The sequence below is a fragment of the Aspergillus clavatus genome, genomic scaffold (genome assembly GCF_000002715.2).
Source record: "Aspergillus clavatus NRRL 1 1099423829805 genomic scaffold, whole genome shotgun sequence".
In the NCBI taxonomy this organism is placed as follows: domain Eukaryota; kingdom Fungi; phylum Ascomycota; class Eurotiomycetes; order Eurotiales; family Aspergillaceae; genus Aspergillus; species Aspergillus clavatus.
In genome coordinates, this window is record NW_001517094.1 from 1,428,039 (window position 1) to 1,453,538 (window position 25,500).

Sequence of the window (25,500 nt, forward strand, 5' to 3'; positions counted from 1 at the left end):
GAGCCTGCCAAATGACACTGGAGGTCACAGTCGAAGGCAGTATACAACCATCAGACAAGAGTAGCAAGAAGGCTAAATTGGGTATAGATGTAGTCGACAACAGTTCTACTGGCGACAAACTGACCCAAACCGCGGAGAGGATGGAGGAGGGAGATAGGAAGAGATTGAGATGGAAGGCGTTGTGAATGAATATCAAGATTCAAGCAAGATGGGGGAGGCGGCAGGGGACATGGAAGTGGGAAAAGTCAGCCGTACTCCGTACCTAGTTAACTAGTCCATTGTCATACGAAGAGGGCAGTCTTGGACTCTACCTAGTACCTAGTGCCTATGGGGCGTGGAGCCATCTCGACTTAAGTCTACACTCTACCGAGTAGTTACGGATCGTTGGTGCTAAAATCTAAATCAAATCCACTTTACGTCGTAACTTTACCAGCTCCTCCGCTCGGTGGGCTAACCGACTGTGGTTATTGTGTATGGAACTGTACCATCTATTCTACTATGTTAGTATGGTCCACTGGTCTCTACTTAGATATCCACTTTTTCTTTTCCCCCTTCAACAACAATCATTTTGTTTCGAGGAGTCATGATGGAGTCAGACTGGAAACCGGGTCAATGGATGTTAGGTTAAATAAATTCTTACGATCGAAGCATCCTGTTAATGATGTACCAAAGAATTTCACTGTACGGGTATCGTCATACTCATACCTACCTACCTACCTCAGGTAGAGGCATGCAGAGTTACTCCGGAGTAATGGGTTCTGGGAAAGGCTGGTACGGTGTAGGTACCTATTACCTAGTGCCTACTAGTCATAGTACTCCGTAGTTAAAGCTATCACTTACTCAGGGAAGTTACTGGAGACTGGGAAAAGTTGGAAAGGGGGTAGGCTGGTGGAGAAGAAGCCAAAGAGGGGAAGGAGAGATGGCCGATCATTGGCCAAGGGACAAAGGATAACCCGTGGTTTAGGTTTAAGGCAGCGGCTAGCTCGACTGGATTTGTGGCAAACTGCCAATGACTGTTAGTTTCTAGCGCTAACCGTTTCAGGATAGTGCATAACAGGTTACGATCCATGTATTCTGCTTTCACGTTTCAACTGTCTCGAAAGTCGAATCTCACCACAGCCAGGGCCCGGAACTATAGAGACTTACAGGAAGATATGCTAGGTCAGAATTTAAAAGGGAAAAAAGGAAAAAAAGAAAAAAACGGGTGACTGAAGGTCAAATACTCGCTGCAAATTAGATATAAACTGTCAAGACAGCATCATCAACTACCATGTGGTTCACTTACTCTGTACATAGAGGATGATCGCAGACAGTCAACTACCCACCTGACGGCTCCAGTGCTCTCGTGGACTTTTTTAGAGTCTGGAGACGGACATGTGGCTTCAATCCCAACGCTACCTTCCTGCATGCAACCATGCAACCCAATGGGGGTGGTATCACGTGACTTAGTCGGACGGACGCTGGACTCTGACATACCCAGCCCAGCGGATCGGACTCTTTGTCACTTCCCAGAACCTGAAATATGGGACGACAAGCATTAGCTATCCAACCAACAAGTGGTCTATGCGTTTTTAAATCATCATCCTGCAGAATTTCCTATCAACTAGTTACGGAGTACTCCGTAACTACTCTGTAGTTGATAGGATGTCAGAAAAAATAAATAAATAAATAAATAAATAAATAAATAAATAAATAAAATAAAATAATGGAAAGAAGAGTACGAGCCTGGGTTTCAAATGGGACAACCAAATTGCAACAGGTGCGACTGAAAAAATCTTCTCACCACATTGAAACCACTTTTGAGTCAAGATGGCTGTAGTCGTAGTGAGGCCTGAATTGAACGCTTGAAAGCCTAGTAACTAAGTACAGAGTACTACAATGAGTATCCGCAGTCCGCACCAGCCATTACCTTAACCAATCACGGTGTCAAAACCCTGAAATCACCGAAGCTCAATCGCAGTCCGTAAAATATCGCTTCAAAGCACCTGGATTAGATCGAGCTGTCCAACAGGCCCGTAGGTATTATTTCGAGACTTTACAGAGCTCCGGAAAGAAACGAAGGAGTGCAGCGCCTTTGGATATTTTAGTCTGTACTGTGTAGGCATGCATTCCCGAGGAAGCCTTTGATTCTGCGATACGACGAAGCGAGACTGCGAGAAATAGCCACCTCGGGTCCGGAATCGAGGATTTCTTCTTCTGAAAGAGTTGGTGGAATTGCCTTGGGTCTGGTTCGAGGACAATCATTGCCCAAAACGACAGGAGTCGGGGTTTGAGTCGCCATCTGCAGAGTGCAGTAGCCAGTGCCGTGGGATATTGGATCTGCAGTCTGGGAGTTAGCCTAACTCGTGAGTACTCGCCTAGACCAAAAAGCACGGGACAGTGAGCAACAGCGCTAGCAGGGATGGGTGGTCCAATGTTGGCTGGATGTGTTGCACCTTAATGAAACGATTGGGCGATAATACCCGACCGTGTCTATTCGGGTAAATGCAGGTTTTCAGATCAGGTAAGGTATGGTTTCGAAGTACTTACGGAGTAATACCTATTTAGTACGGAGGTCTTTACACGAATCATGAATTTTTAGCCAAATCGAAAATCAACGGAGGAGACCCAGAAATCCATCTCCTTGGGTGGAGATGCAATCACCGCACCAACCTCAGCTTATCGGACTCGGAGCCGAAAATACTGAATACCAAATTACCACTTAGGTACCAGTGCTCTCATGATGATTCGGTCATTTCGATGGGTATAAATAATTGATCGGGTAACTTTCCAGAGAAAAAGGATCCTCTCGGTCCACATCTGGACGGTCCGCACCGAATGGAAAGACGGATCCGTCTCAAGCCACCCTTCCATTGTTTCTTTCTGTGGTCCAAACTCCAAAGTCCATCATTCCAAACACCATACCTAAGTACTAGGTAGATCGGTAGTAGATACTACTAGAGTACCTAGGTACTCTGTACTTATCTATCATATATGACGGGCATCATGATCATCATCCATCTACCTCACCGTGACACGGTCAAATGAGCACCCTCAACAGGGACATGGATGTGCTTTTTGAGTTTCTCCTGTCGACCCCTGGCCCCTCGGACTGGTCGTGAATGGGGGCAATTCTCCGGGATGATCGTCATTTCGGCCTCAGGCTTCAGTATCTTCAATTCTACGATCGAGTAGTGTACATACTCCGTAAGTATTTATTCATCTAACTCATAATCATCAAAAATAGCTCACACCCCCAATAATACCTCAAAATCAAGACATGAAAAAAAAAAAAAAAAAAAAAAAAAGAGTTACACTTTTGGTGACCCTGGAGAGTTTGCTGTTTGACCGCGGACCAAGGCAATTACCAAACGCTTCGGCCGAATCTCGCTAACGTAGCCGAATTAAAGGACATCCTTCCTCTAGGTACTACGGAGTAGGTAAAGTAGAGTGGTATACTACTACGTAGGTACTGTAGACAGCCTGTAGTACTACGGAGGACGACTACAGATTCAACAGCACAACATAGCCCCAGATACTCTGGATGATGGAATTGTCATTCTGGAGGAAAGGAAGTATTATTGTTTTACCACAGGTCCATTTTCAGAGCTTGCCAGCAGCCCCTAGCATCGATCGCAAGGCGTTATAATCCAATAACCAGACTGTCGGATCTATCCGCATGGATCTTCAGCGCTGGATGCTGGATGCTGGATGATAGATCACATTCATCGCTCACGAAGTCACGATAGGATGTCCATTCCAACATTCCGTGACTGGACCGTTCAATTCCCTCCTCCCCTTACATTTTCCATTTTCCATTTTTCATTTCATGTTAAATTCATTTTAAATCAAACCCCGGAGGATGGAGAAAAGTATGTCGACTCCGGAGTTACGGAGTCCCGGAGTATGGGATTGGAGGGAATAGTCTGCCAAAGTCCAAACAGCCACAGCCCCCAAAATAATAATGCTGAAGACTACAGTAGTATTCACTAGTCCACTCCTCGACTAGTCTGCTGCTCGTCTCGATCTTCCACTTCCAGAATCCAGATCCCGATAGGATCCCGAATTACGAATCTGCATTCCAGCGTCGGTCTCGCCTAAAGTACGGAGGCTGCAACTGCAAGAGTAGAACTTAGCGTTGGCTGATCCGAGATAGAACTCCTTTCCTCTTGCTTATCGCTACCCTCGATTACACGACAGATCAATGATCCCAACACCAGAACCCTGAGTTCCATCCTTGAATATTCATCGGCAACATGGCCGTTATTGATCTGTGCGTTGCATAGACCACTTGCGGTGTCCTGGTGTCCCCAAGCCCCAATTATGAACCATAATAGCGGTGATGGCCCTTGCTAGCCGGCTTAGTGCGCCGTTTTTTTGTCCGGGATAATGCCCTCAACTGAGTCAACTTCCACACTTGGACAAGTGGGTTCACACTACTTGTAGAGATCATCCTGTCCTGGTCATGAAATACATGGCACAGGGGTTGATTCTGACTCGGTAGATATGACCTGTCGGCCGCAACGCATCGAGATCTGAATCGCATCCTAGTGTTATAACTTATGTCTGATCTCAGGGATTCGTTCACCACTATCCGTTGCTTGACTTGATCAATAATGACCTATATCTCATGAGTCATGAGACCTCAGGGCCTGCATTGTGACCATTCATGATCAAAGGGTAGACCCCTTATTGGCATAATCACGACGGAGCTCATCAAACTGGGGTATAGCACGAAAAGCCGAAAGATACATTTGCTCAAGCTGTTTGAGCACATGTGCACTTCCGTGTCTGTGCAACATGAGGTGGCGTAATTATTTAGATCAGCATGCACAGACTCTTTTCTGCGACAGAAAATCAGAGTATCCTCGCTGGCGGTACCATCGGACATTTCATTCTTAAACATGAAGCACACGCCGATACCTATCTACGACACTTTATGTACACCGTCATGTCTGCTGAGCTTTGACTGCACCCGCAACCGCCATCTGCAACGTATCCATGTGCGGCGCATGGATCTTCTCATTATCTGTTGTATCGTAGAGAGTGCCCCCCTCCGTCCAGATCCTGCGCAAGGTAGCCACCACCGCTAGGGGATGACCCGCCGCCCACGATTCCTGCTCGAGCTGCCTCAGCTCCGGCAGGGAGGTATACTCCCTCTCCCACTTCGCCTGCGTCTGCCGCTCAAACTCCGCCAGGATCTCGTTGGGCGTCGTGGTGAACGAATTGACCTTGAGCGCCTGGTTGCGGGACGCTTCGTTGTTGATAACGGCTGCCACGAGGAGCTTGCCCACACTGCGAAAGAAAACCCCCAGATCAGTTCAGCGCCCTTGTCCCCCAGCCAGATCTATGCAGAGAAATAAAGAATAACTCAAAACTCACTCCTCCATCGTCGTCAGACTAATCCGACCATCCCCATCGTCCAGCAAAACAGCCTTCTTGTTCACGACATCGAACGTCCCCGCGCGAGGCACCGCATCGTTCCGGCCGAGGAAAAGATCCGCATACGGACCCGTTACTAGGTAGGTATGCTCGAGCCTCTTGACCTCGTCCCGGATGTACCGCCTCACCTGGAGCTTGAGCTGGTGCGGCTTCTCGTGCGCCGACTGCGGCCCGTACTCGATGTCGGTGCCGTACTCGGATGGGAAGAAGCGGATGATGTTGGGGCAAGACTCGGCGATCCGGATGAGCTCGATCTGCGCGGCGATCATGTTTCGTCCGAGGCAGCTGATGATTGTATCAAAGCCTGGCATGCGTTTTGTGTTTAGTTACTGCCATAGGAAATGAAACCGTGGGGAGGGGGTGGGCTCATGTTGGGGTTTGTGCGAGGTAACCTTGGTAAGCTGCGCGTACGTGCGCTTCGTCAGTGAGATCGCCGATGATGATCTCGACGCCGTGGTCTTTGAGCCATCGAATTTGCTCCGTCTTGGTGTCGATGGTGTTCTGCGAGGTGAAAATGGCCACGCGGTCGAAGGAGGTGGGGGCAGCAGTTGCGAGGGCCTTGATAATGAAGCGGCCGATGACGCCTGTCGCGCCGAGCACGAGGATGTTGCGCAGTTGACCGGGCATGTTGACTTGTGGTGTATACGCTCTATTCTCTCTTTTATGTACAGAAAGAGACCTTTGTACAGCAGAGCGCAGCGATGGAGAAGATTGGGAGACTGGATTTCTAATCGTAGTGTGGGGGATGTGGATTGTTTATCCCGGGGTTCACTCAAGCCAGCATCGTGTCCCATACACTCTAAGTATACGGTTGCCGACATCATTGCATGCTATACCCTATGAAAGGTGAATGAGAGAGACGAATGTTGGTCTTCTGGACATATATAGTTCCTTGATTCGCGGTGCCTGTCGGCTATTGTCTCTCTCCGTATTACCTAGGTAAGCACTAAGGGAACAGCACTCCCGTCTCCTGGATATATAACTGGCAAATCTCTAGTCATATCGATCATTCCATAATTGCTTCTCCAAAGGCTAATAGATACAAGCATAAAGCTGTTCTCATTTGCACCATCCCAGCCAATGCAGCGACCATGGCCCTAGATCCCCTGAAGCAGATCGGGCAAGGCATCTTCCTCTACGAGCATACAGCCGACGAGGCACAACCATCCAGCTCCGATCCCTCTCTGATTATCCTATGCACTTGGCTCGGGGGCGCAAGTCCCCGACGCATCAATAGATACGTGACACGCTACCGCGCTCTGTTCCCAGGATCCTCGGTGTTGGTCATCACAACCACCTTACCAGATATCACTATCCGCACCTTCGGCGCAATCCGTGCACGGCTCAAGCCAGCCAGGGACGCCATCTGTCGTCTCCTAGGACCCAGCAATACCAGCGACAAGCCGCCGTCATCGCGCCGCAGCGACGCCCTCCTCCATATCTTTTCGCAAGGCGGATGCAACACTGCCATCCAGCTCGCCCTTTCCATGAAGGAGAACAAAGGCCCAAGCGCCCTGTCTTACCTCCCCCTGCGGGGCGTCATCTTCGACTGCTGCCCCGGCGACGTGGATTTCCAGCGCTCATACAAAGCCGCCGCCGTTTCTCTCCCCGAGGGCGGAAGGATGGCCACACTAGCCCGCAGAGCCGCCCTCTACGCGGCCGTGGGCACAATCGTCAACCTCCAGGATATGGGCTTCATGAGCTCTGTGCGGGACCTGCGCCACCAGCTCAATGACGAGGCGGTGTTGGGGCGCTCAGTGCGACGGCTGTATCTGTTCTCTGAGGCGGACGAGATTGTCGATTGGCGGGACGTGCAGTCGCATATGGAGACGGCTCGGGGCGACGGGTATTATGCTGATGGGGTGAGGTTTAGGCGTAGTCCGCATTGTGCGCTGATGCTGGAGGATGAGACGAAATACTGGACCAGCGTGGAGCAGTTTTGGAAGGGGGAGGAGTTATCGTATACGATCGATGATCTTGAACTGAATAGTGGGGATATCATAGCAGACACAGATGGCTCAGTGCTTCGTAGTAAACTATAGAATTTGAATGCGTGGTGAAGGTCTCATGAAAATCCAGGATCAGTTGTGTTGAAGTGAAGCTCTTTTGTATAGATCATGAAATTGGGAGATGCTGATTGGCCCATTGCATCGGGGGAAATCGAGCTCCGCGTATTCTCCCGCCGAACTCCCAACGCGTTGTCTGCTCAGTTGTTCTCCCGACGCAGTCCACGCTTATGGATCTGCTATCAGTCCTACCGGGCTTCCAGACCAAATCATATGCTCATATTATACCCCCACTCGAGAGAAACAAAATAACCACCGTCGATCTCATCACCCTCGACACGCTCGAGATCGCAAAACGCGCCCATGTCCCTCCCGCGGACCTTCGCCGACTGACAGCCCAGGTTGTCAACGCCTTACACAAGGATCTTGGCTTCGAGGAGGTGGATACTGGCGAAAATGGCTCTGAACCCAGCTCTAGCATTGATGTCGAGAGACCCCTCGTCCCTGGTCCGTTGACCAAGCTAGATTTGTCATGTTGGAATGCGATCAGCACTCTCGACCCCACGCTGGATGAGCTGCTCAATGGTGGGGTGCCGGTGGGATACTTGACGGAGGTTACTGGGGAGAGGTGAGTCCTTGCCTGGTGGCCTCCTGTGGTGGCTGAGAGCCCCCCTCGCATCAACGACATGTCTGACTCGGCATACAGCGGCAGCGGCAAGACGCAGTTCCTCCTTGGCCTCCTCCTCGCGGTCCAGCTTCCTGAGCCACGAGGGCTGGGGAAAGGCGCAATTTACATATCCACGGAAGCCGCGCTGGCTACATCGCGACTGTCGCAGCTCCTTGAGTCCCATCCGTACCTCTCGACGTTGCCCGAAGACCGCGCGCCGACTCTGGAGAACATCCTCTCCATCAATGCGATGGATCTCGAGACCCAAGATCACATCCTCAACTACCAGCTCCCCGTCGCAATCACGAGATACAACGTTGGCCTGGTGGTCATTGACTCCATCACCGCCAACTACCGGGCCGAACATACCTCCCACAACGTCCAAGGGCTGTCGACCCGATCCAGCGAGCTAGCGAAACTCGGCCAGCTGCTGCGCAATCTGGCGACGGCGCACAACATCGCCATCGTGGTCGCAAACCAGGTCTCGGACCGCTTCGACCCCCTCGAAACAAACCCGACCCTGCTACGCACCGCAGCCTACGGAAATACGGTCTTCTCTTCCTCGCCAGCACCAACACAACCCCAGGGCCCTCCCACCCCGCTGCGTCGCGAAAACGCCGCGTCACCACGACCGCCTACACGGTCCAGGTTTTTGGAACCGGCAACCGCCGAACTCTCGCCGCAAATCCTCCTGCCACCGCCATCGTCCTCCCCAGCCTTCCCCTCCTCGCCATTCGTCTCAGACGACCAGCAGCAGCAGCAGCAGCCCGACTTCGACGGATCGTACCTCGTCGGGAACGCCATCCACAACGAGCTGCTAGACCTAGTCCACCAGCAACGCTTCTTCACCGGATGGGGCGACGAGTCCCCACCGACACAAACGAACACCTACCCATCCCTCCGGCAGCCGTCGCAAAAGACACCCGCCCTGGGCTTCGTCTGGACGACGCAGATCGCATGCCGCATCGCGCTGAAGAAACAAGACCTCCCTGCACCCATCGACCCACCCACATCTCCACTACCGCGCAATACTTCAAAAGATGCAGTCGATCATCCCTCACAAACACCACCCACACACCCCACCCCTGAACACCGACAAACCCCGTCCGCCTCATCCCCCGCCCCTGTCCTCCCTGACCGCACGATCCGCCGAACGATGAAACTCGCCTTTGCGCCCTGGAGCGCGGGAACCGTGGCGTGCACAACAGACGAGGGTGCCGCCCCCGTGCAGCATGAAGTCGAATATACCATCTGGAAGGGAGGGTTGAAGGGTGTACAGAACAACCAATAGTTAGATACTTTTTTTTCTTCTTCTTCTTTGAAATAGAGATGTAGATATGGGTGAATAAATCTTGGCCCGGTATCTAGCATGCTTACATCGCCAAGTGTGACGTCAAAGTTCGAATACGAGTTGGTAGGATGGTAGTGCTGATGTCCGGCGGGCCGCGGAGGCCAAGGCCGTGTTCATTGTATGTTAATTGTAAACTAGTTGATGGAGCGCGAGTGCGACTCCCCCGCATTCCGGGTTGGTCTCACTTCATACTACCTAAAGGGGAAATCGACTATCGACTACGATGAAGGCGAATCGCTCATGAACACACGCTATGAATTGGATTCACTCGAGGTCTATGCTGGACGGAAGATGGATCGAATATCGAGCAGACAGATGCGGAAAGACAAGATCTTCGCTTTGAAAATAGAGGATAAGGAAAGGGCCACGAGACTTCAAACTCGGACTTGGGCTGGGACTCGGAAGAACATGACAGGATCTAGGATCGAGAATCCGTCGATCACAATCAACTGGACACCCCGGATTAAATGGCGATGAAGGGGGTGAAGGGGGGGGAAAAAAAAAAAAAAAAAAAACACCCGACATCGCCGACTCCCTAAAAGAAAAATTTCTTTTCTCCACAACCCCGGATACGCCTTCCATTCATTCGACTCAGGTCGTGGTCATTTTCGATCCTGCGAGAGTGCCACGGAGCGAGAAACTCAAAACAAAAGATCATGAAAAAAAAAAAAAACAATTCTATGTACTGAGAGGAATGGGGTCCTCTATTTGGCGGCAACCTTGGCAGGGGGAACACCGATGCCGTTGGTGTTGCGGAAGAAGAGCACGTGCTTGCTCTCACCCATGGCGCCCTCGGTGGGCTCGACGAACTGGCAGACACGAGCGCTAGTCCACATGGCCTTGAGGAACCCGGTCCATCCGGTGTGGGCCTGGGTGCGGTAGTGGGAGCCCATGACCTTCTTGATGGCCTCGCTGGCCTCCCGGGCGTTGTAGAAGGGGATGGTGCTGACATAGTGGTGGAGGACGTGGGTCTCGATGATGTCGTGGAAAATGTGCTGGCCAACGAAGCCGAAGTCGCGGTCAATGGTGGCAGCAGCGCCACGGGTGAAGTCCCATGCCTCGGGCTCATAGTGGGGGAGCGAGGGGTCGGTGTGCTGGAGGAAGGTGATGGCAACTGGTCCAACGTCAGCAAAATGGCTCGCTAATGGGAATTGAACAGATCCGTGAGGAGAAGAACTTACCGAGCCAGTGGTTCACCCACAAATAGGGAATTCCGTACCAGACCAGAAGGTTGATCCAGCCATAGTTGGAGCCGACATAGTAGAGGATAGCGCCGGTGATGGCGAGACCCAGATCGCTCAGGGCGATCAGCTTGGCGTCCTTGGCCTCGTACAGAGGGCTGGAAGGGTTGAAGTGGTTCACACCACCGAAATAGCCGTTCTTCTTGCCCTTGCCACGGCCCTCGGGCTGGCGTTCGTGGTTGTTGTGGCCGGTAACGTTGGTCAGCAGGTACATGGGCCATCCGAACAGCTGCTGGAGAACAAGGTGGATGGCAGTGGCAATGGGGGTCTCTTCCATAAGCTCGCTCAGCTCGTGGGCGGCTCTGCCGATACGGCTGGCATACACCTCGCGAGACTTGGGCACGAAGACCATGTCACGGGCCAGGTTGCCGGTCGCCTTGTGATGCTTGCCGTGGGAGATCTTCCAGGAGAAGTAAGGGACCAAGAGCAGGGAGTGGCAGATCCAGCCAACAGTGTCATTGAGGACTTTGGAGGGGGAGAAAGCCTGGTGACCACACTCGTGGGCCAGAACCCAGACACCGGTACCGACGAGACCCTGGACGACGGTGTAGATGGTCCACAGGGCAACGCGAGCGGGGAAAGAGGGGACGGTCTCGGGAGTCACATAGTTGTGGAAGACATAGAAGACGGCAGCAAGGATGGCCATATCGCGGAAGACATAGTACAAGCTGGTGGCGGCGGAGCGTTCGTAGCAGTGGGCGGGGATGGCGTCCCGAATCTGCTTGATGGTGTAATCGGGGATCTTGAACTCGTTGCCATAGGTGTCAAGCATCTTGCCGCCGACGTTCTCGGCATCGGAGGCCATGGACGACAGGGAGGTCGAGGAAGGCGACTGACGGGGGCTGTCGAAGGGCGAGGGAGAGACGGAGCTGGGGACCGAGGACTCGGTGGTCGGGTTGCGGTGCAGCGCAACGCGCTTAGGGAGAGCAGTGGAAGACATTTTGACCGGCGATGTGGGGGAGGATACTATCGACTGGTTAGTTTCTGCAGGTTGCAAACTCAATTTGAGGTATTGGAACGGCTGATAGTGCAGCAGCAGCGGCAGCAGAGCAGCAAGATCACAGAGCAAGTCTGGATTGTCCCGTCGAGGGAAAATCTCTGGTGTACAGAGAGAGCGAGAGCCTGATCACTTACCAATGGATAGCTTGAACGAGGGGTTTACTCAGGACTAGAGACGCAAGAGAGCTTCCAAGCAGTCAAGATGGAGGCTGATATGGTCGTGTGAAAGGGATAGGTCGTTGACCTGGCCGCGAGAGAAGCTCTTTGAACCCTTGACTGGAAAGGACCAAGCAACAAGAACAGAACGTCGAACAGGAGAAGAGCTGAGGGAGGATGTAGGACTTGAAAGGGTCCGGGGGGAGAGATAATAAAAGGATCATCGGGGGTCCAAAAATTGGGAAGGGGAAAAAAAAAAAAAATACAATCTGATGGCGAAAGAAAAAAAAAAAATAAAAGTTAAAAAAAAGGGACCAGAAGCAGTGCGGAGCATGTCGGGGAGTAATTATCGATTCGGGAGGATCGACCAGATGGTATTTTCAACTCGGTTGGTTGGTTTTGATTGGTTGAGATGGCCATTAAGCCCGGCTAGCCCCTGGTTTCGCACCTTGCCTTGCAGAATTTCAATTCTTTCAATCATTCGCCTCACACTGCATATCTACGGAGTAGTAGTAAGACTCAGCTCAGCTCTCTTGAACTGCAGTTTGCAGGTGAACGCGAGTGCTGGTATCTGCAGCATTCAGGTGTGATTGAGACGCCACTGTCCTTCACTCATAAGGTACAAATTACAGAGCAGACTGACGGACTACTGTATAGTGTACATACGGAGTGGTACAATCCTCCATGTAGACAAGAATAACCTCCCACCAATGATAGCCAAGCCATTGTCGTTCAAGAAGAAATCCCGAGTCAGGCCACCTGAAGCTTGAGCTTGTGTTGATACCTTTGCCTCCAATTCCTTGTCAGTTATCTACTACTACTACCTACTACTGTGTATGTATGGTAGGGGATAAGGATGTACCTAGTCTACTCTGTATTAGTACTAGCAATCTATGTGGCAAAAGAAAGTGAGAATACGCATATCCCGGTACAGCGTATTTACCAGGCGCAACAGAGTTCCTGAAGGTGTAGAATTATATTTGTAGATACCTTACTACAGTATGGTTCACCGCCTGAACCAGCCAATGGCAATACAGATTGATCAACCCACCTGCCGAGGCCAGAGAGCGAGAAAAATTGGCTTCTCAACAGTCTTGGCATGTACCGCGTACAGTACTGGTGTTTATAGTTCCAATTTCAATTCCCAGGACTCCGAGGTATCATATGCAATTTTGTTAGGAATAGTATCTTGAATATGTCAGTCAGAAGGCCGATCATTTGGATATCTCCATAGTACGGAGTACGAAGGTGCTGAACTGCTCATACTCCTTACCCATTGTGGTCAGTGATATACTCAGTGAGTGATAGTGATGTTGCCAGTGGAACCGGGAAATGTTCGAAAATGTTTCGGAGCGTCGGAGGACGCTGGTGACTAAGCTTCTTCTCTTCTACTCTGCAGGGTCTGGACTCCGTAACTGACAACTGGTAACTAGTACAGAGTAGTAGGTAGTGAACTTCCCAGCAGTACGGAGTATCTACATAGTACATACAGAGTACATAGCAATATTCTCCTAGGATATGACTCTGACACCAACAGCGATATCTCCGGTCCCTGCAAGGCCACCCTCGCTAACTCACATACCAGCTAATCGCAACAGCCCCGGGTATACCGCATACCGTATACCGCGGTCTACTCTTAATTCTATTCTACTTCTGTCTCTGCCCTCTGCTCTGGTCACACTCACACCCGACTCAAAAGTCGGACTAAAGCTGCACCTACGCAACGCTACTAGTTCGACCTTCAGGGGGTGTGTGTGTCTTGGGGCTCGGGGATACATTGCATCCGTGATGGTTCAATGCTTACTTGCGCTCTGCTCTTGCTGTTATCCTTCGTCGTGGCTCAATCACCCATAGACTGTAGTACAGCTAGAGAGGTGGTACCAGGGAGCCCTGACACAATATACTAAGGTATGGAATACTCCATACTTCCATAGGAGAGACTCAGTAGCGGTGGTATACAGAGTACGTAGTAGGTATGTCAAAAATGTCATATGAAAGAAGTGGATACCGCCATATAACCAATAGGAGAGCGGCAATTCAAAAACCAACCAATCAGGCTATATAGATTTCTCTGTCACCTGATTCCAGTAGAATTGACTACCTACTTACTCTAGGAGATCAGACTACACCTCGTCAAAATATATATCATTGTTTCCATTAGGAGTACTACTAGATACAGAGTAGTGATCCACCAGCATATGGCGGTAGTGGCTCTCCCAAAACTCAACTATTTCTGACCAAGTATTACGGAGTACCTCGTCAGAAAAAAAAAAAAAAAAAAAAAGTCAAAAATGACACGTCATTTTTGAAACATTTTGATATTTTGCTTACCACCCCTACCTCTTAAGAATGATTAAGAATGAGTGAGTGATAAGGCTGACCTGTTCTTAGTTGACTCTTTCACATGTCAAATCTAGTTTTACACTTCATCGCGAGGCAGCCGAATATGCAGGCGTTTTAAGGAAAGATACTGGAAGTAGTTTAGACTCGATCGCCATAGGAATTCAAATTGTTGGGGCGGAGTCGTTTTGTTGAGGATGGGAGCCAGAAAGTGGGGTCCCGTCGCGCCCCCTTGTCAAAAAAAAGGCTAAAAAGAAAATGGTCATGGAAGCTGGACTAGTTGTAACTTTTGTTTTTCTTTTTTTTTTTTTGCATTTCGTCCAATACACCACCTAGGTACCTAGGTACTCCATTAGGTTAGGTACTTGTAGTAGGTACTAGCTACATACATAGTAAAACTACACAGCTACGGTCAGGGAGATGCATATGCCATATAGTCAGTATGGATTAGCATGACCATTCCAAAACATCCGTATGCCACTTCTCATTATACATCCACCTCCCTTCGCCGCTCCGAATCAATCAACCACGCCCCGCCATCCCCCCCTCCCCCCGCCGGGTTCAGACTCACCGTCGTCTGCCGCAGGTCAGGCAACACCATCACCGTCTCCCCGTGATTGCGGTAATCCACCTCGCAGGGGATCTGCCGCCGCTGTAACGCCGGCGCCGGATTTCCGGGCTGGTTGGGCGTGGTGGTCGCTGTGGGGACGAAACTGCGGATCTCCAGCCCCGGCAGAAGGAGATGGCCCGCCTTCTGCGGCAGCAGCATCACGGCAAACGTCTTCGTTTCGTTCTCCAGAGCAACAAAGTTCCCTCGTCGGCGACCACCCACGAGCCACATCTCCGGGTTGGCGTGGATCTCGTAGGAGAACTCGAGCGCGCTGCTGGCATGCTCCCGGTGCTCCGGCGAGCTCCATCGCCGCGTGTGACGAAGGGTGAGCTCGGCTGCGATCATCTGACCCACCGCCGCGTGTCGCGGCTGATCCGCCAGGCCCTTGAGCCGCAGCTCCGCGGTATGCAGCACCTGGATCTCTGGGATGTCGACTGGGATCACGATCCGGCGGCTGGGGTTAATCGGCTGTGTCGGCAAGGAGATGATGGGGTTATTCTGACAAGGATGTTAGTTCCATGATAGAAAGGGACGGGAAATACACCTAGTTTACTCACCTGGTGCCATTCCAAGAGCCAGGCCCTCAGTCCCTCTGCTGACTCCTTGAGCGCGCTGAGCAACCCTTCCCATCCGACACTACTGTACGGCAGTGTCTCCAGCTCCCGGATCAGCCCGATCACCTCCATGTCTGCCGTCGACAGCCGTGTGCGGAATGCTTGCACGATATGAGACGTGAGCAGTGTCGTATACTGACAGAATTCACTCGCAACAATGCTGGTCCGGAACCTCGATTCCACAGCATCCAAACATTCATCGTCCACGCAGGTAAACTCGACACTCAAGCGCAGGGAGCGCCTCGACCCCGGCGACATGACACTGTCCTCCCGCTGCTGGATCTTGTACAAGAGAGATGCAGGCTGCTTTGGGAAGACGTTCATGGCGACTGATCCCTTGAGGTTCGATTGCACCCGGTACACGTCAGAGCTGGGGATACTGCAGTTCAAGATCCGGAGCGGGATCATCATCGCCGGGCTGACGGTGAACCGAGAGAAGAGGACCTGGTCCTTGAACACGTCCTGCACGTTGACGCTGATCGGCAGCGCCGAAACGATGCTGTGCGCGGAGGAGTAGGAGAAGCGTCCGCTGCTTGTCTCGTAGACCACCTCTGCCCGCGCAGACAGCATCGGGTGCACTTCCTCGACCGTATATGGGATCCGGAGCCGCAGAAGCGACCGAGGCTCCAGCCTAGCAATCTCAATGCTTCCAGATTCGCCATGTGTAGAGATGCTGATCTTTCCGTCCACCACCTCGGCCTCGGCCACTCTCAGCCGCAGACCGGCAGTAGCAGGCCTCACCCGTATGGTACCCTTTTGGATATCATTCCACCCACTATGAAGCTCCACCTCGAGTGTGCGCATCTCCTCCAGATTGACAAGATGCGGAGACGTGATCTTAGCCTCGAGTCCTTCCGGTGGCGGGAAGCAGTAGATATACGGCCGATCATCAACATCCTCAGAGTCGGCAGCTTCTCTGAACCCAAGTGGGAGAGCAGAATGGTTCCCACCGCTAAAGGCAAACACAATATTTCCAGCGCGCACCTCCAGCCGATCCACAAAATACTTTCCTTGTAGCGTAACCTTCCAAATAAATAATCAATAAACATGACAAACAGCCAAAGAAGGCTCAACTTACCGAAGAGTCAATTAATAGCCTTGTGGGTGACGACTTGACAACTGCCTTGTTGGAAGTCTCTATCCAGTGCTCATTACTCTGAGACCCGCTCGCGCTGACTAGCCGCACCTTGATTGAATCGACCTCGATCCTCTTTCCCAGTAGAAACCGCAGGCTCAGCTGCATCTGGAAGCCATCCTTGTCCGCATAATGCAGGATGGTGGGCGTAACGTCCAAATCGGCAAAGAAATCCGCGAAAGAAGCCGATACCTCTTTCTGTAGGGTGCCGGAGGCGGCGAACAGCTTGTCCACGTACTGCGAGACAGGGCTCTGGTCGGTGAAAATGTGAGACGCATCGAGTGACTTCTGTCGGATAGTCAAGCGGGAGTGTGTGTGCACGGCGAATTTGGCAAGCAGTCGGAGCATCATGCGGACGTATTCCTCGCTCCGCTTGAGCTCCTCTAAGCATCTGGCGTACATCTCCAGCATAATGCCTTCCAGGAGAATCCAATTCTTGTTGCCGTAAAATGGTACGATCTGGTGGAAATAAGACGCAGCAGCACTGTAGTCATTCTGTCGGTATCGTAGGAGAGCCGTGTCCGCTAAAGCCGCCTGGGCTGAATACGCGCGGTTGGCCATGATATAATGTCGATAGATGAGGTCTGTCAGTTCCTCGTAATGGGAGCGGAAGGCCTCTCGCGATCGAAGAGCAGCCTTCAGTTCGGGCAGCGCAATGCCAGCGAGAGTCTGCGGTACAGGAGACTCCTCCTTTGGCTTGTCCTCTGTCTCGGCGTCCAGCGACACTTCGGTCATCTCGCCTTCGTTTCCACCCTGATCGTCGAAAAGCAGCCCAAGATCTTTCCATTTCTCCCGCCAGCCACACCTGCTGGCAATTTCTTCCAACAGTCGCCGTGCAAGTGACAGCAACTCGCCCCGTCCAGATGCCAACTGCTCAGAACCTGTCTTAGGAGTCACAACTGGTGTAGGCCTCGGTTGTTCATGACCCGAGCGAGGAACGCCAGCGGGTGTATCGGGTGACAGAGTTTCCATAGGTCGATTTGCCGATCCAGAAATCAATGAGCTGGACCGCCTAGGGACATCAAGCCTGGGCTCAGCGGCCGCCGCGGCACTTTTGCTGATGGCGTGCAAAGAAGACTCCGGCAACGTGAGGCTGGATGTGTATGTCTGAGTCAAAATCTGTAGGGCAGCGGCATATGCCCAAGAGGACACCATATTGTTGATGACACTCGGCTTGGAGGGGTGATCCACGTCCGCTAGGCCGGACTCGAGGTCGAATCTGAGATTTCGTGCAGCCAGAGTAATGAACTCGGCGGCCCTTTCGCAAAGTTCGGAGAGAAGCAGCAGATCCTCGGGCTTCTTGTCCTTCTTCTCCTTCTGGCCTGCGCCAGTCTCCGCGGCAACCATCGACGGTGCCCTGGCTGCCCTTAGGAGGAGTGTTAACTGGCGGGAAAAAACATAACTGCGGAAATCGAAGATGGAGATGTGACTTCCAAGGATCATCTCCCGATACACTTTCCGATCCGAGTCAAGAGGAAAGTCCTTGGGATCAATCTCCGCGATTACCTCGGGTTTCTCCTCTCCCTCCTCCTTGGATACTGAGCCTGTCTCCTCTAGAGCCTGCTTCGCCTTCTCCTGCCAGTCTTTGGTGAAAGTGAGAAACGCACCGCCATGCTGGTCACCGGTACCCTGAAGCTGCTCCCGCACGGCCATATCCAAACCGACCGAAAGTTCATCATACCCGACCAGCGCATCCTCAAACAAACCCACATTCTCAAACCCCCTAGCCAGCCCCTCCTTGAGGATGAAAAACGTGCAAAAGTTCCAACCGGGCAGACTCCGCTGCGAGTCCTTCTCCTTGATATCCTCTTCATACTGCGCCACCCGCAGATCAAACGACGCCAGAATCGCATTCTTCATCTTCTCGACGAAATCCTCGACTTGCTCACCCAGCTCGGCTGGCGGGCGCTGCGCCGCGCCCGCGCGCGGCAGCCGCAGCTGCGCAACCCGATCCACCGCCGTCTTCGACGACCCGTTGAAGTCCGCGCGGATCTTCTCCAGCACCGTCGTCGACCCGCGGCCCCATTTCGACGCCGGCGCCGCGCGCTCCGCGCCCTCGCCGTCCTGCACCACGTGCACGATCAGCCACTCGAACGCATCGTGTTTCTCCTGCGTGCTGAGCGCGCCCGCGCCGCCGCTGGCCTGCGGCATCGCGGCCTGCGTCTTGATCCAGTCGCGTAGCGCCTTGCGGGCGCTTGCCTTGTACGTCTCGTTGTCGTCGCAGCGGAGCAGGTAGATCTTCAGGTACGGCGTTTGCCGGAGGCCGGGGATCTGGTGGCGGCGGTGCGGGACGGCAGCCGCGGTGGCTGCGGCGTCGCTGGACGGCTTGCGCTCGCCGGGCCCATGCTGGGCGGGTGTGAAGCCGATGCGGAGGGACTCGATGGAGCGGACGGGGCGGGTGGGCGATTTCCAGTGGAGATTTTTGAGCGGGAGCTTGCCCTCGATCACAGGGTGAACGAAGGGGAAGAGGCCCGATGGATCGGTGTATTCGACTGGCAGAGCAGGCCACGATGGTCAGCCTGCGTATACGTGGTGTCGGGGTGAATGGTGCTGGCCTGACATACCGGTGACACTGCTCGAGCCCGCCTGGGGTGAGGCGTCCATATTTTCCCGAGCGCTATTCGGGACGTAACACGTCTCCCGCAAGGATCATGCCGCTCAGAGACTCTAATAAAATCAATCAATCTGTGCTTGCGAGATGGGACTAGGCACAGGTGAATCGAGCATCAGGGGACAACAATCCAAGGTGTCTGGTCTCGATCAGGAAGGCGGTCGAGACCCGCGCTCTCTCCGCTGGGAAGCTGTTCTTGGCATTGTTTATCGGTTTGTTTGACTGCAAAAGGAGTCTTCCATGACTTGGCTTTCTCGAGTTCGATTGAGAGGACACTACAGAAGAAGGAAACGGCTACTACCCCCACACAGGTCTTAATGATGTGTGTTCGTATGTATCAACACGAGGGGCAGACTGGGACCACGAGCTATTGATCGGTTTCAAGTTCTATAGCGAAACAGGTGATGCCGTAAACTCAACACAGCTGTACAGATATCCAGGTCCATCAAAACAAGATAGACGCAAAAGGCAGAGAGAGAGCTGAAACAGGGAAGAACTTGTCATGTCCCATCATTACGCAAAAGTATACAAAGAGAGCAAACGAAAGACATGCCCATAGTAGTGTCGCCCGCTGAGAGATAACGCCCAAGCTGAAAGGGAATCGGGGGAGGAGGAAAGAAAGAAAAAGACATAGGAAACACGAGGAGTAAAAAAAAAAAAAAAAATAGAATAAAATAAAATAAAAGGTCTAAGAGCCAACGCCTAGAGCGGCCCGCGGGTTGCGAGTCTTCACAAACTCGTAGACGTCGGAGAGCCCTTGCCAGATACCGGGAACATAGCTTCGCATCCATGCGCCGATCACCAAGAGAAGGAGTGGAAGCTGAAATGTGTTAGTAACAAGGGACGATGAAAAAGAGAGGGGGGGAGGAAAGTGAGAAGAGCAGAGGTCACTTACCCAGATAAAGTACAGGTTCCGATCGCTGGCGAGACCTTTTATTCGGCGCGCTTGCTGTTCTCGAAGGTGCTTCTGTTGTTCCTGGGATATCTGGTTGCGGCCAATCCGGATATCTGTGATCTCATCTTGATCCTGCTTAGCAAGTTCCTCCGTAGATGTGCTGGCCTGCGCTTCGAAATGCTGATCCAGAGCTGCTTCGGCAGCTGCGCGGAGCAATGTTGTCTTCTTGACTTGTGTGGCTTCTTCGTCATCTTGACCTTCCTGGCGAGGATAGAGCTCTTCGTAGGATGGGAGCTCGGTCGTGCTGGGCGCAGAGTTGTGGTTGCCCGTCAAGAGGTCCCACCAGCCTTCCTTTGACACCCAGGGTGTGGTCGGTCGGTGAGGAACAAGATTGGTAATGCGACGCATCACGGGATGAGCCTGGTAATCAGGCAGTGCGGGCATCGGGGGCAAAGCTGGGAGGTTCGGGAAAGCATTCGCCACACTTTGCTGGAACTGATTGATCTGAGCCTGGAGCTGGTTTCGCCAAGCCACCAGGGCTGCTGGAGGGGAGAAGGGCCGTGGTTCCTGAGCCGCCGCGGCCTCATCGGTCGAGGACAGCGTGCCTGGTCTGTCTTGATGAAGGCTCGAGCGCCGGGATACAGTAAACTCTACTTCGGCATCCGAATCATCGTCATCATCGTCGGAATCGTAGACTGCAGGATCAAGCGATCCCGATGCAGAGGAGGACTCCCAGAGGGAATGAAGAGACGCCGAGCTGCTATGCCTGCGTCGCGATGAGGTGATTGACCCGGCGCTCCGAGACCGGTAATGGCGCGCAGGGATCAGGGCAGCCTGGTGAACGGAAAGCGTAGTGGCCAAGTCGGCAGGAATGAAGCCCCTGATGCTACGAGCATTGACATTCGCGCCAGCCAAACGAAGGCGATTGACGATATGCGCATGGCCGCGCAAGGCAGCCAAGTGCATGGGGGTGTTCCCAGTGTTATCCTGTACGTCGGGGTTTGCACCTCGAGCAAGAAGTCCGGCAACAAATCGCGTCAGGCCGAGAGAACAGGCGAAATGAAGCAAGGTTTGGCCTGTGGCACAGCGAGAATTGAATTTCGGGGGCCTCGGATTATCGTCGAGATCAATGAATTCGAGGAAGGTCAACATCTTCGAGTCCAGATCGCCAAGTTGACCGTGCGATTCGAGTCCTGGAACTTGGCGCTGATGCCCACTGGAACCGGCAGAGTAATCCTTTTGCAGATTGAAAACACCCTTAGGGCCGCTACCCATGATCTGCTGGGCCGTCTGGAATGCATCTGCTTGATTGCCAAGCTTCTGGCCAAGAATTCCAAGCGCGAGACGGTACATCTGAAGCTCTCTGTCGTCCACGTATCGGAAGAATTGCTTTTGTTTGGGCAACATCGGCGGAGCCTGCTGGACTTGACCAAAAGTCGGGTGCTCATGCTTGAATACCACGGCTACCAGACCCGGCTGGAGAGCGGGTGGGGTTAAGCAATTGAGGCATTTATCCCCCCAAAAGGTGGTGGTCGTGGCAAGAGTATCACCGAAAACGACCTCCATTCCGGGGTAGAAGCCACTTCCTAACAGCGTCACTTCCGTTCCTCCGGTAATGGAACCCTCTGCCGGGACCACCTTGTGAATGACAGAGGGCAGGCGATTGCCAGCATTCGTCAGAGGAGGCCAGGCAGGGGTGGAAGTGCTCGGGCCCATCGAGAGGTTGAGCGACTGGTCCTGGAAATTCTGGCGAGCAGAGACACCAGGGGTGCTGGGCCGACTGGGATGGGCCGAGTTCGGAGCCGACATCAGCTGCTGCTGAATGAAAGTGTCTAAGCTTGTTTGTGCTGCTGTGGGATTGAAGAACGGATTGTTGTCTCCGCTATTAGGTGTCGGCGGGCTATTGGCGAATTGATTCGACATGGCAGACGACGTCACGAATGGCCTCTCCAGAGGGGATGCAAATCCACTCGCGGCGGCAAACGCAACATCGGTACCAAGCGTTGTTGAACTGGACCCGCTCGCAGACGACTGCCCATTTTCAAGCTTCGTCATGGTCAGTTCGGTGGGCAGGCGGCCTGAGTTGCTGTGCTTCCGCCGTTTGCTCATGGGTCCTGGAAAGTCGTTGGGAGAAGTCTGGCGGGAGAGACTGCGGGGTGTTTGGGAGGTGGATGAAGTGCCGTTTGTTCCATTGTGAGCGGTGGCGGCGGCGGCTGCAAAGGCCCCGGAGGACAACTGATACTGGGAAGTGAAACGTTGCTGAAGGCCTTGCAGATCTGTTGGCGAAGATGACTGAAGTCTCTGCTGTGATGGGGCGGATTTCTTCGCGTCGACAACTGGGCCTGATGGAAATACACCCACACCAGGTAGCTGTGTACCATCGGGGAGAGAAGGAGAGGGGCCCGGGGCTGGAGGCGCGGGAGGCGCGTGAGTCTTGTGGTCATCGGTGATCATGATAGAGTTGGTAATTGCTTGTGCAAAAACATTGTCCATGTGGTCCTTGATCGTGAAAATGACCTGGAAACCGAGTTTCTCGTTCTGATGCCGGCAATAACACGCGATGCGCATGGGCAGCTCCACCTGCATCGCTCCAGGGGGGATGCTCGGCATCGGCGCGTCTGTATAGCCTGGCATAGCGTTCTTAGAAGGCTCCGTCCAATCCTTGATCTCATTGGTATTGAAAACGATGACTCTCTTGTCCTCATCCTTCTGAAACAACTCGTCTTCTTCGGGTTTTCTTTGCTTCTTCCGAAAGGCACGTTTTCGCTCACGCTGTATGCAGCCCGCACAGATTTTGACTTCGCCGCCATCTAACGGCTTGTCATCTTCCGGCAGTTCTTCCGTGACATTCGGGTTGGAGCTTGACGGATGGTAGCGAGTGTCCCCCCTTGCCCTTGCAAATGCCTTTCTCAGTTTCACTTGATCCTGCATTGCGCTTGTACAAACGAGAGTCGTGTGTAGCTGCAAGGTGTCTGCCGAACGTTCGGTGGATGGTGGTGCCAGAAACTTGGGTTTTGAGATAGTGTGGCTCGGTAATCGTACCTTCTTCACACCCGTTGGCAATGGAAAGAGGGTCAATCGGATGGGGATCTGGGTTTCCACGCGAGATTTCAGAGAAGTGGGATGGACGGTGAGGAAGTGACGTTGGGCGGTTTCGGGTTTCACGACGGTTTGAGGAGGCGAAGGCACAAAGTTCATGCCAAAGGAAAGTCCATTGGGGGAAAAGTTAAAGTTTCCATTCATCGGAGATGCGCTATTCATGTTGATTCCTCCAAAACTTTCCTCCAGGAGCGACGACGGTGACTGTCCCCCCCACTGGCCTGACGTGGACCTGGGTTGAGCGGGCATTTGACCCATGGTGAAGGGCGAAGTGGGCTGGCGAAATTGCTATGATAAACGTTAACAACAGTGATGGGAAGGGAGAAAGGGAATGCTTGAACTCTTACTGGTGAAGCGGATTGTCGCGAGGTAGGGTGAGAGGTACTTCGTAACTGGGATTTCAGCCGCTTCTGAACCTTGGGCTGAGAAATCGCATCGGTCTTCAACGGACTAGGACTGCTCGCTGCACTTTCAAAGTCGAAGGCGGCATCCATTGCCTTATTGCTAGATTCGAGATCGGTCTCGATGGGAAACCCACCCTCCATGGCCGGCAAGGAAGGGTCGAACGCAAACATGGAGGTCTGCTCTCTGACCGACGCGAGCTCCGAGTTGATCCACTCCTCCGTCGCATAACCGAAAGGCATGATAGCGTTGTGATCGTTGTGAATGGCGGAAGTGGACGAGGCCACGGATGGGTTTCGAAGATGATTTCGCGGAGAATCCGACGATGAGCTGGGACTCGAATTATCTGGAGATTCCGCGGGGGAGTCTGACGCAACGATCTTAGGCTGTCTCAGCGCATCTTGCTCCTGAAAGTGTCGCTTAACGGAGAGATCTGACGGCGACAGACACACAGACTCCGAGTCGGTGACTGTACGAGAAGAATGGGAACGGGCAAAGAGATCGTCGAACTCCTGGCCGGCAGCATCGGTCATGTGTAGCCTCGCAGAATCCAGAAAGCTCATATCGGTATCCTGATAGGGATTTTCCATCTCATCGTCGACCACAATCGGATCCAGGGCGGGAAAAGCGGGTGATGAGACAACGTCGGCTGGTCCCATCATTCGAAATCCACACGGGGAGGACGGAGCAGGAAATCAAGGGGCCACAGTAAGATATGCCCAAGCTCCTCTCAGCACGCTCCCGACGTCGAGGTGCCAAAGAATAATACGCTGATCTCAAACCGGGACTGCGAAGACGGCAAAGGGGTGAGGACGAAAAGGGTGTCAGATTCGAATGTTGGTGTCAGATTCCTAACAACGCTGTCTCCAATCCATCGGAACGACTCGCAACACAATCAGTGAAGAACAAATATTGACCGAATCCAGGAATATTATTATTTTTTTTTTCTTTTTTTCCCTTTTGACGCGAAACGAAGGGTGATGACGACCGTGGTGAATGACGGACGCTGAGGCGCAGCAGGGAGTGGCAGCGGATCGGATTGTGTTGAGTCGTTAGTGGTGGAAAGGGGAGGAAAACCCAGAAGGCGGCGATCGTCCGGGGGAGAGGCGACGGGAGAGGAGATGGTTCAAGAGTGTCTTTGTCTGTCTACTACTGTCTAGTCCAGAGAGAATCGGAGTCTAGTGTCGAGTGGGAACTAGATTGGAAATTATTAGAATAAGAATAATAGAATGAAGATGACACTTGGACTGGAGAGTCCAAACGATTTAGGTGAGATAGACAGATAGTGCGTGATGGGGGATGGATGATAAGGGAATCAATTGATTATGAGAAGGAGAAAGGGGGTTGGTGCAGGTTGAGCCCACCGTTTGATGATCAATAATCACTTACAGAAGTACTATCATTCTGGCTTTGTGCATTATTATTATTATGGAGGTAAAAAAAAAAAGACTACGGGCAAATCTGAGCCCGGTCGACGATCTTAGTCAGCATCTGAGCCTGGATGCCTGAATCTCACTCGTCCAGCGATGTGTGGCTCGTGACCCACGCTAGTCTACAACAGGAATCACTCTGGCCTTAGGCTACCGAATTATTGGCCTGATGTTTGTTGGGATTGAGGATAGAGTCATACTTGACTCTCAAATCGCTGGGGGACAAGGTAAGTAGAATCGATCTTATTCTCATTGAAGTGTCCTCATCTTCTCAAAGCCATATGTCCTTTAATCGTAGAATCTCTGCAAGGAGCTTTAGGCTCCCAGTTTAGGGGAAGGATGAGCAGGATGACACAGGTAACGGATTCCTAGACCTGCCTGCCTCCAACAACCGTGTGTCCCGACTGACTGCAACAAAAACACATTGACAAATGCTGTTAATGATCAATCCTTCCATGCCAAGCACTGGCATGTGGATAAAGTAGGATGGTTGTGCAACTCCAGCCCTACATCTCTGGGCAGT

General features: G+C 52.5%; 5 protein-coding genes across 5 annotated transcripts, besides 7 other annotated features; 1 reads left to right on the forward strand and 4 right to left on the reverse strand.

Moving 5' to 3' along the window:
* The first annotated feature begins 1,654 nt into the window (after positions 1 to 1,654).
* Positions 1,655 to 1,697: a microsatellite.
* Positions 1,655 to 1,701: a microsatellite.
* A 1,561-nt stretch (positions 1,702 to 3,262) lies between these two features.
* Positions 3,263 to 3,286: a microsatellite.
* Positions 3,263 to 3,287: a microsatellite.
* A 1,641-nt stretch (positions 3,288 to 4,928) lies between these two features.
* ACLA_022930 (aromatic alcohol reductase) lies at positions 4,929 to 6,048 on the reverse strand (the record flags this gene model as incomplete). The annotated part of the gene is made up of 3 exons (XM_001269004.1): positions 4,929 to 5,274; positions 5,362 to 5,725; positions 5,814 to 6,048. 3 exons carry the CDS (start codon positions 6,046 to 6,048, stop codon positions 4,929 to 4,931), a joined length of 945 nt encoding a protein of 314 aa, XP_001269005.1.
* A 464-nt stretch (positions 6,049 to 6,512) lies between these two features.
* Positions 6,513 to 9,385, forward strand: ACLA_022940 (putative DNA repair protein (Rad57); the record flags this gene model as incomplete). The annotated part of the gene is made up of 3 exons (XM_001269005.1): positions 6,513 to 7,452; positions 7,587 to 8,055; positions 8,134 to 9,385. 3 exons carry the CDS (start codon positions 6,513 to 6,515, stop codon positions 9,383 to 9,385), a joined length of 2,661 nt encoding a protein of 886 aa, XP_001269006.1.
* A 555-nt stretch (positions 9,386 to 9,940) lies between these two features.
* Positions 9,941 to 9,960: a microsatellite.
* Positions 9,961 to 10,149: 189 nt separating this feature from the next.
* ACLA_022950 (oleate delta-12 desaturase odeA) lies at positions 10,150 to 11,626 on the reverse strand (the record flags this gene model as incomplete). The annotated part of the gene is made up of 2 exons (XM_001269006.1): positions 10,150 to 10,559; positions 10,627 to 11,626. 2 exons carry the CDS (start codon positions 11,624 to 11,626, stop codon positions 10,150 to 10,152), a joined length of 1,410 nt encoding a protein of 469 aa, XP_001269007.1.
* A 2,478-nt stretch (positions 11,627 to 14,104) lies between these two features.
* Positions 14,105 to 14,125: a microsatellite.
* Positions 14,126 to 14,668: 543 nt separating this feature from the next.
* On the reverse strand, positions 14,669 to 19,144 carry ACLA_022960 (putative TMEM1 family protein; the record flags this gene model as incomplete). Its single annotated transcript, XM_001269007.1, has 4 exons — positions 14,669 to 15,289; positions 15,349 to 16,428; positions 16,484 to 19,032; positions 19,105 to 19,144. The coding sequence occupies 4 exons, from the start codon at positions 19,142 to 19,144 to the stop codon at positions 14,669 to 14,671; spliced, it is 4,290 nt and encodes a 1,429-aa protein (XP_001269008.1).
* Positions 19,145 to 19,802: 658 nt separating this feature from the next.
* Positions 19,803 to 19,836: a microsatellite.
* A 3-nt stretch (positions 19,837 to 19,839) lies between these two features.
* Positions 19,840 to 24,206, reverse strand: ACLA_022970 (putative membrane-tethered transcription factor (SPT23); the record flags this gene model as incomplete). Its single annotated transcript, XM_001269008.1, has 3 exons — positions 19,840 to 19,971; positions 20,047 to 23,433; positions 23,493 to 24,206. 3 exons carry the CDS (start codon positions 24,204 to 24,206, stop codon positions 19,840 to 19,842), a joined length of 4,233 nt encoding a protein of 1,410 aa, XP_001269009.1.
* Positions 24,207 to 25,500: the final 1,294 nt, after the last annotated feature.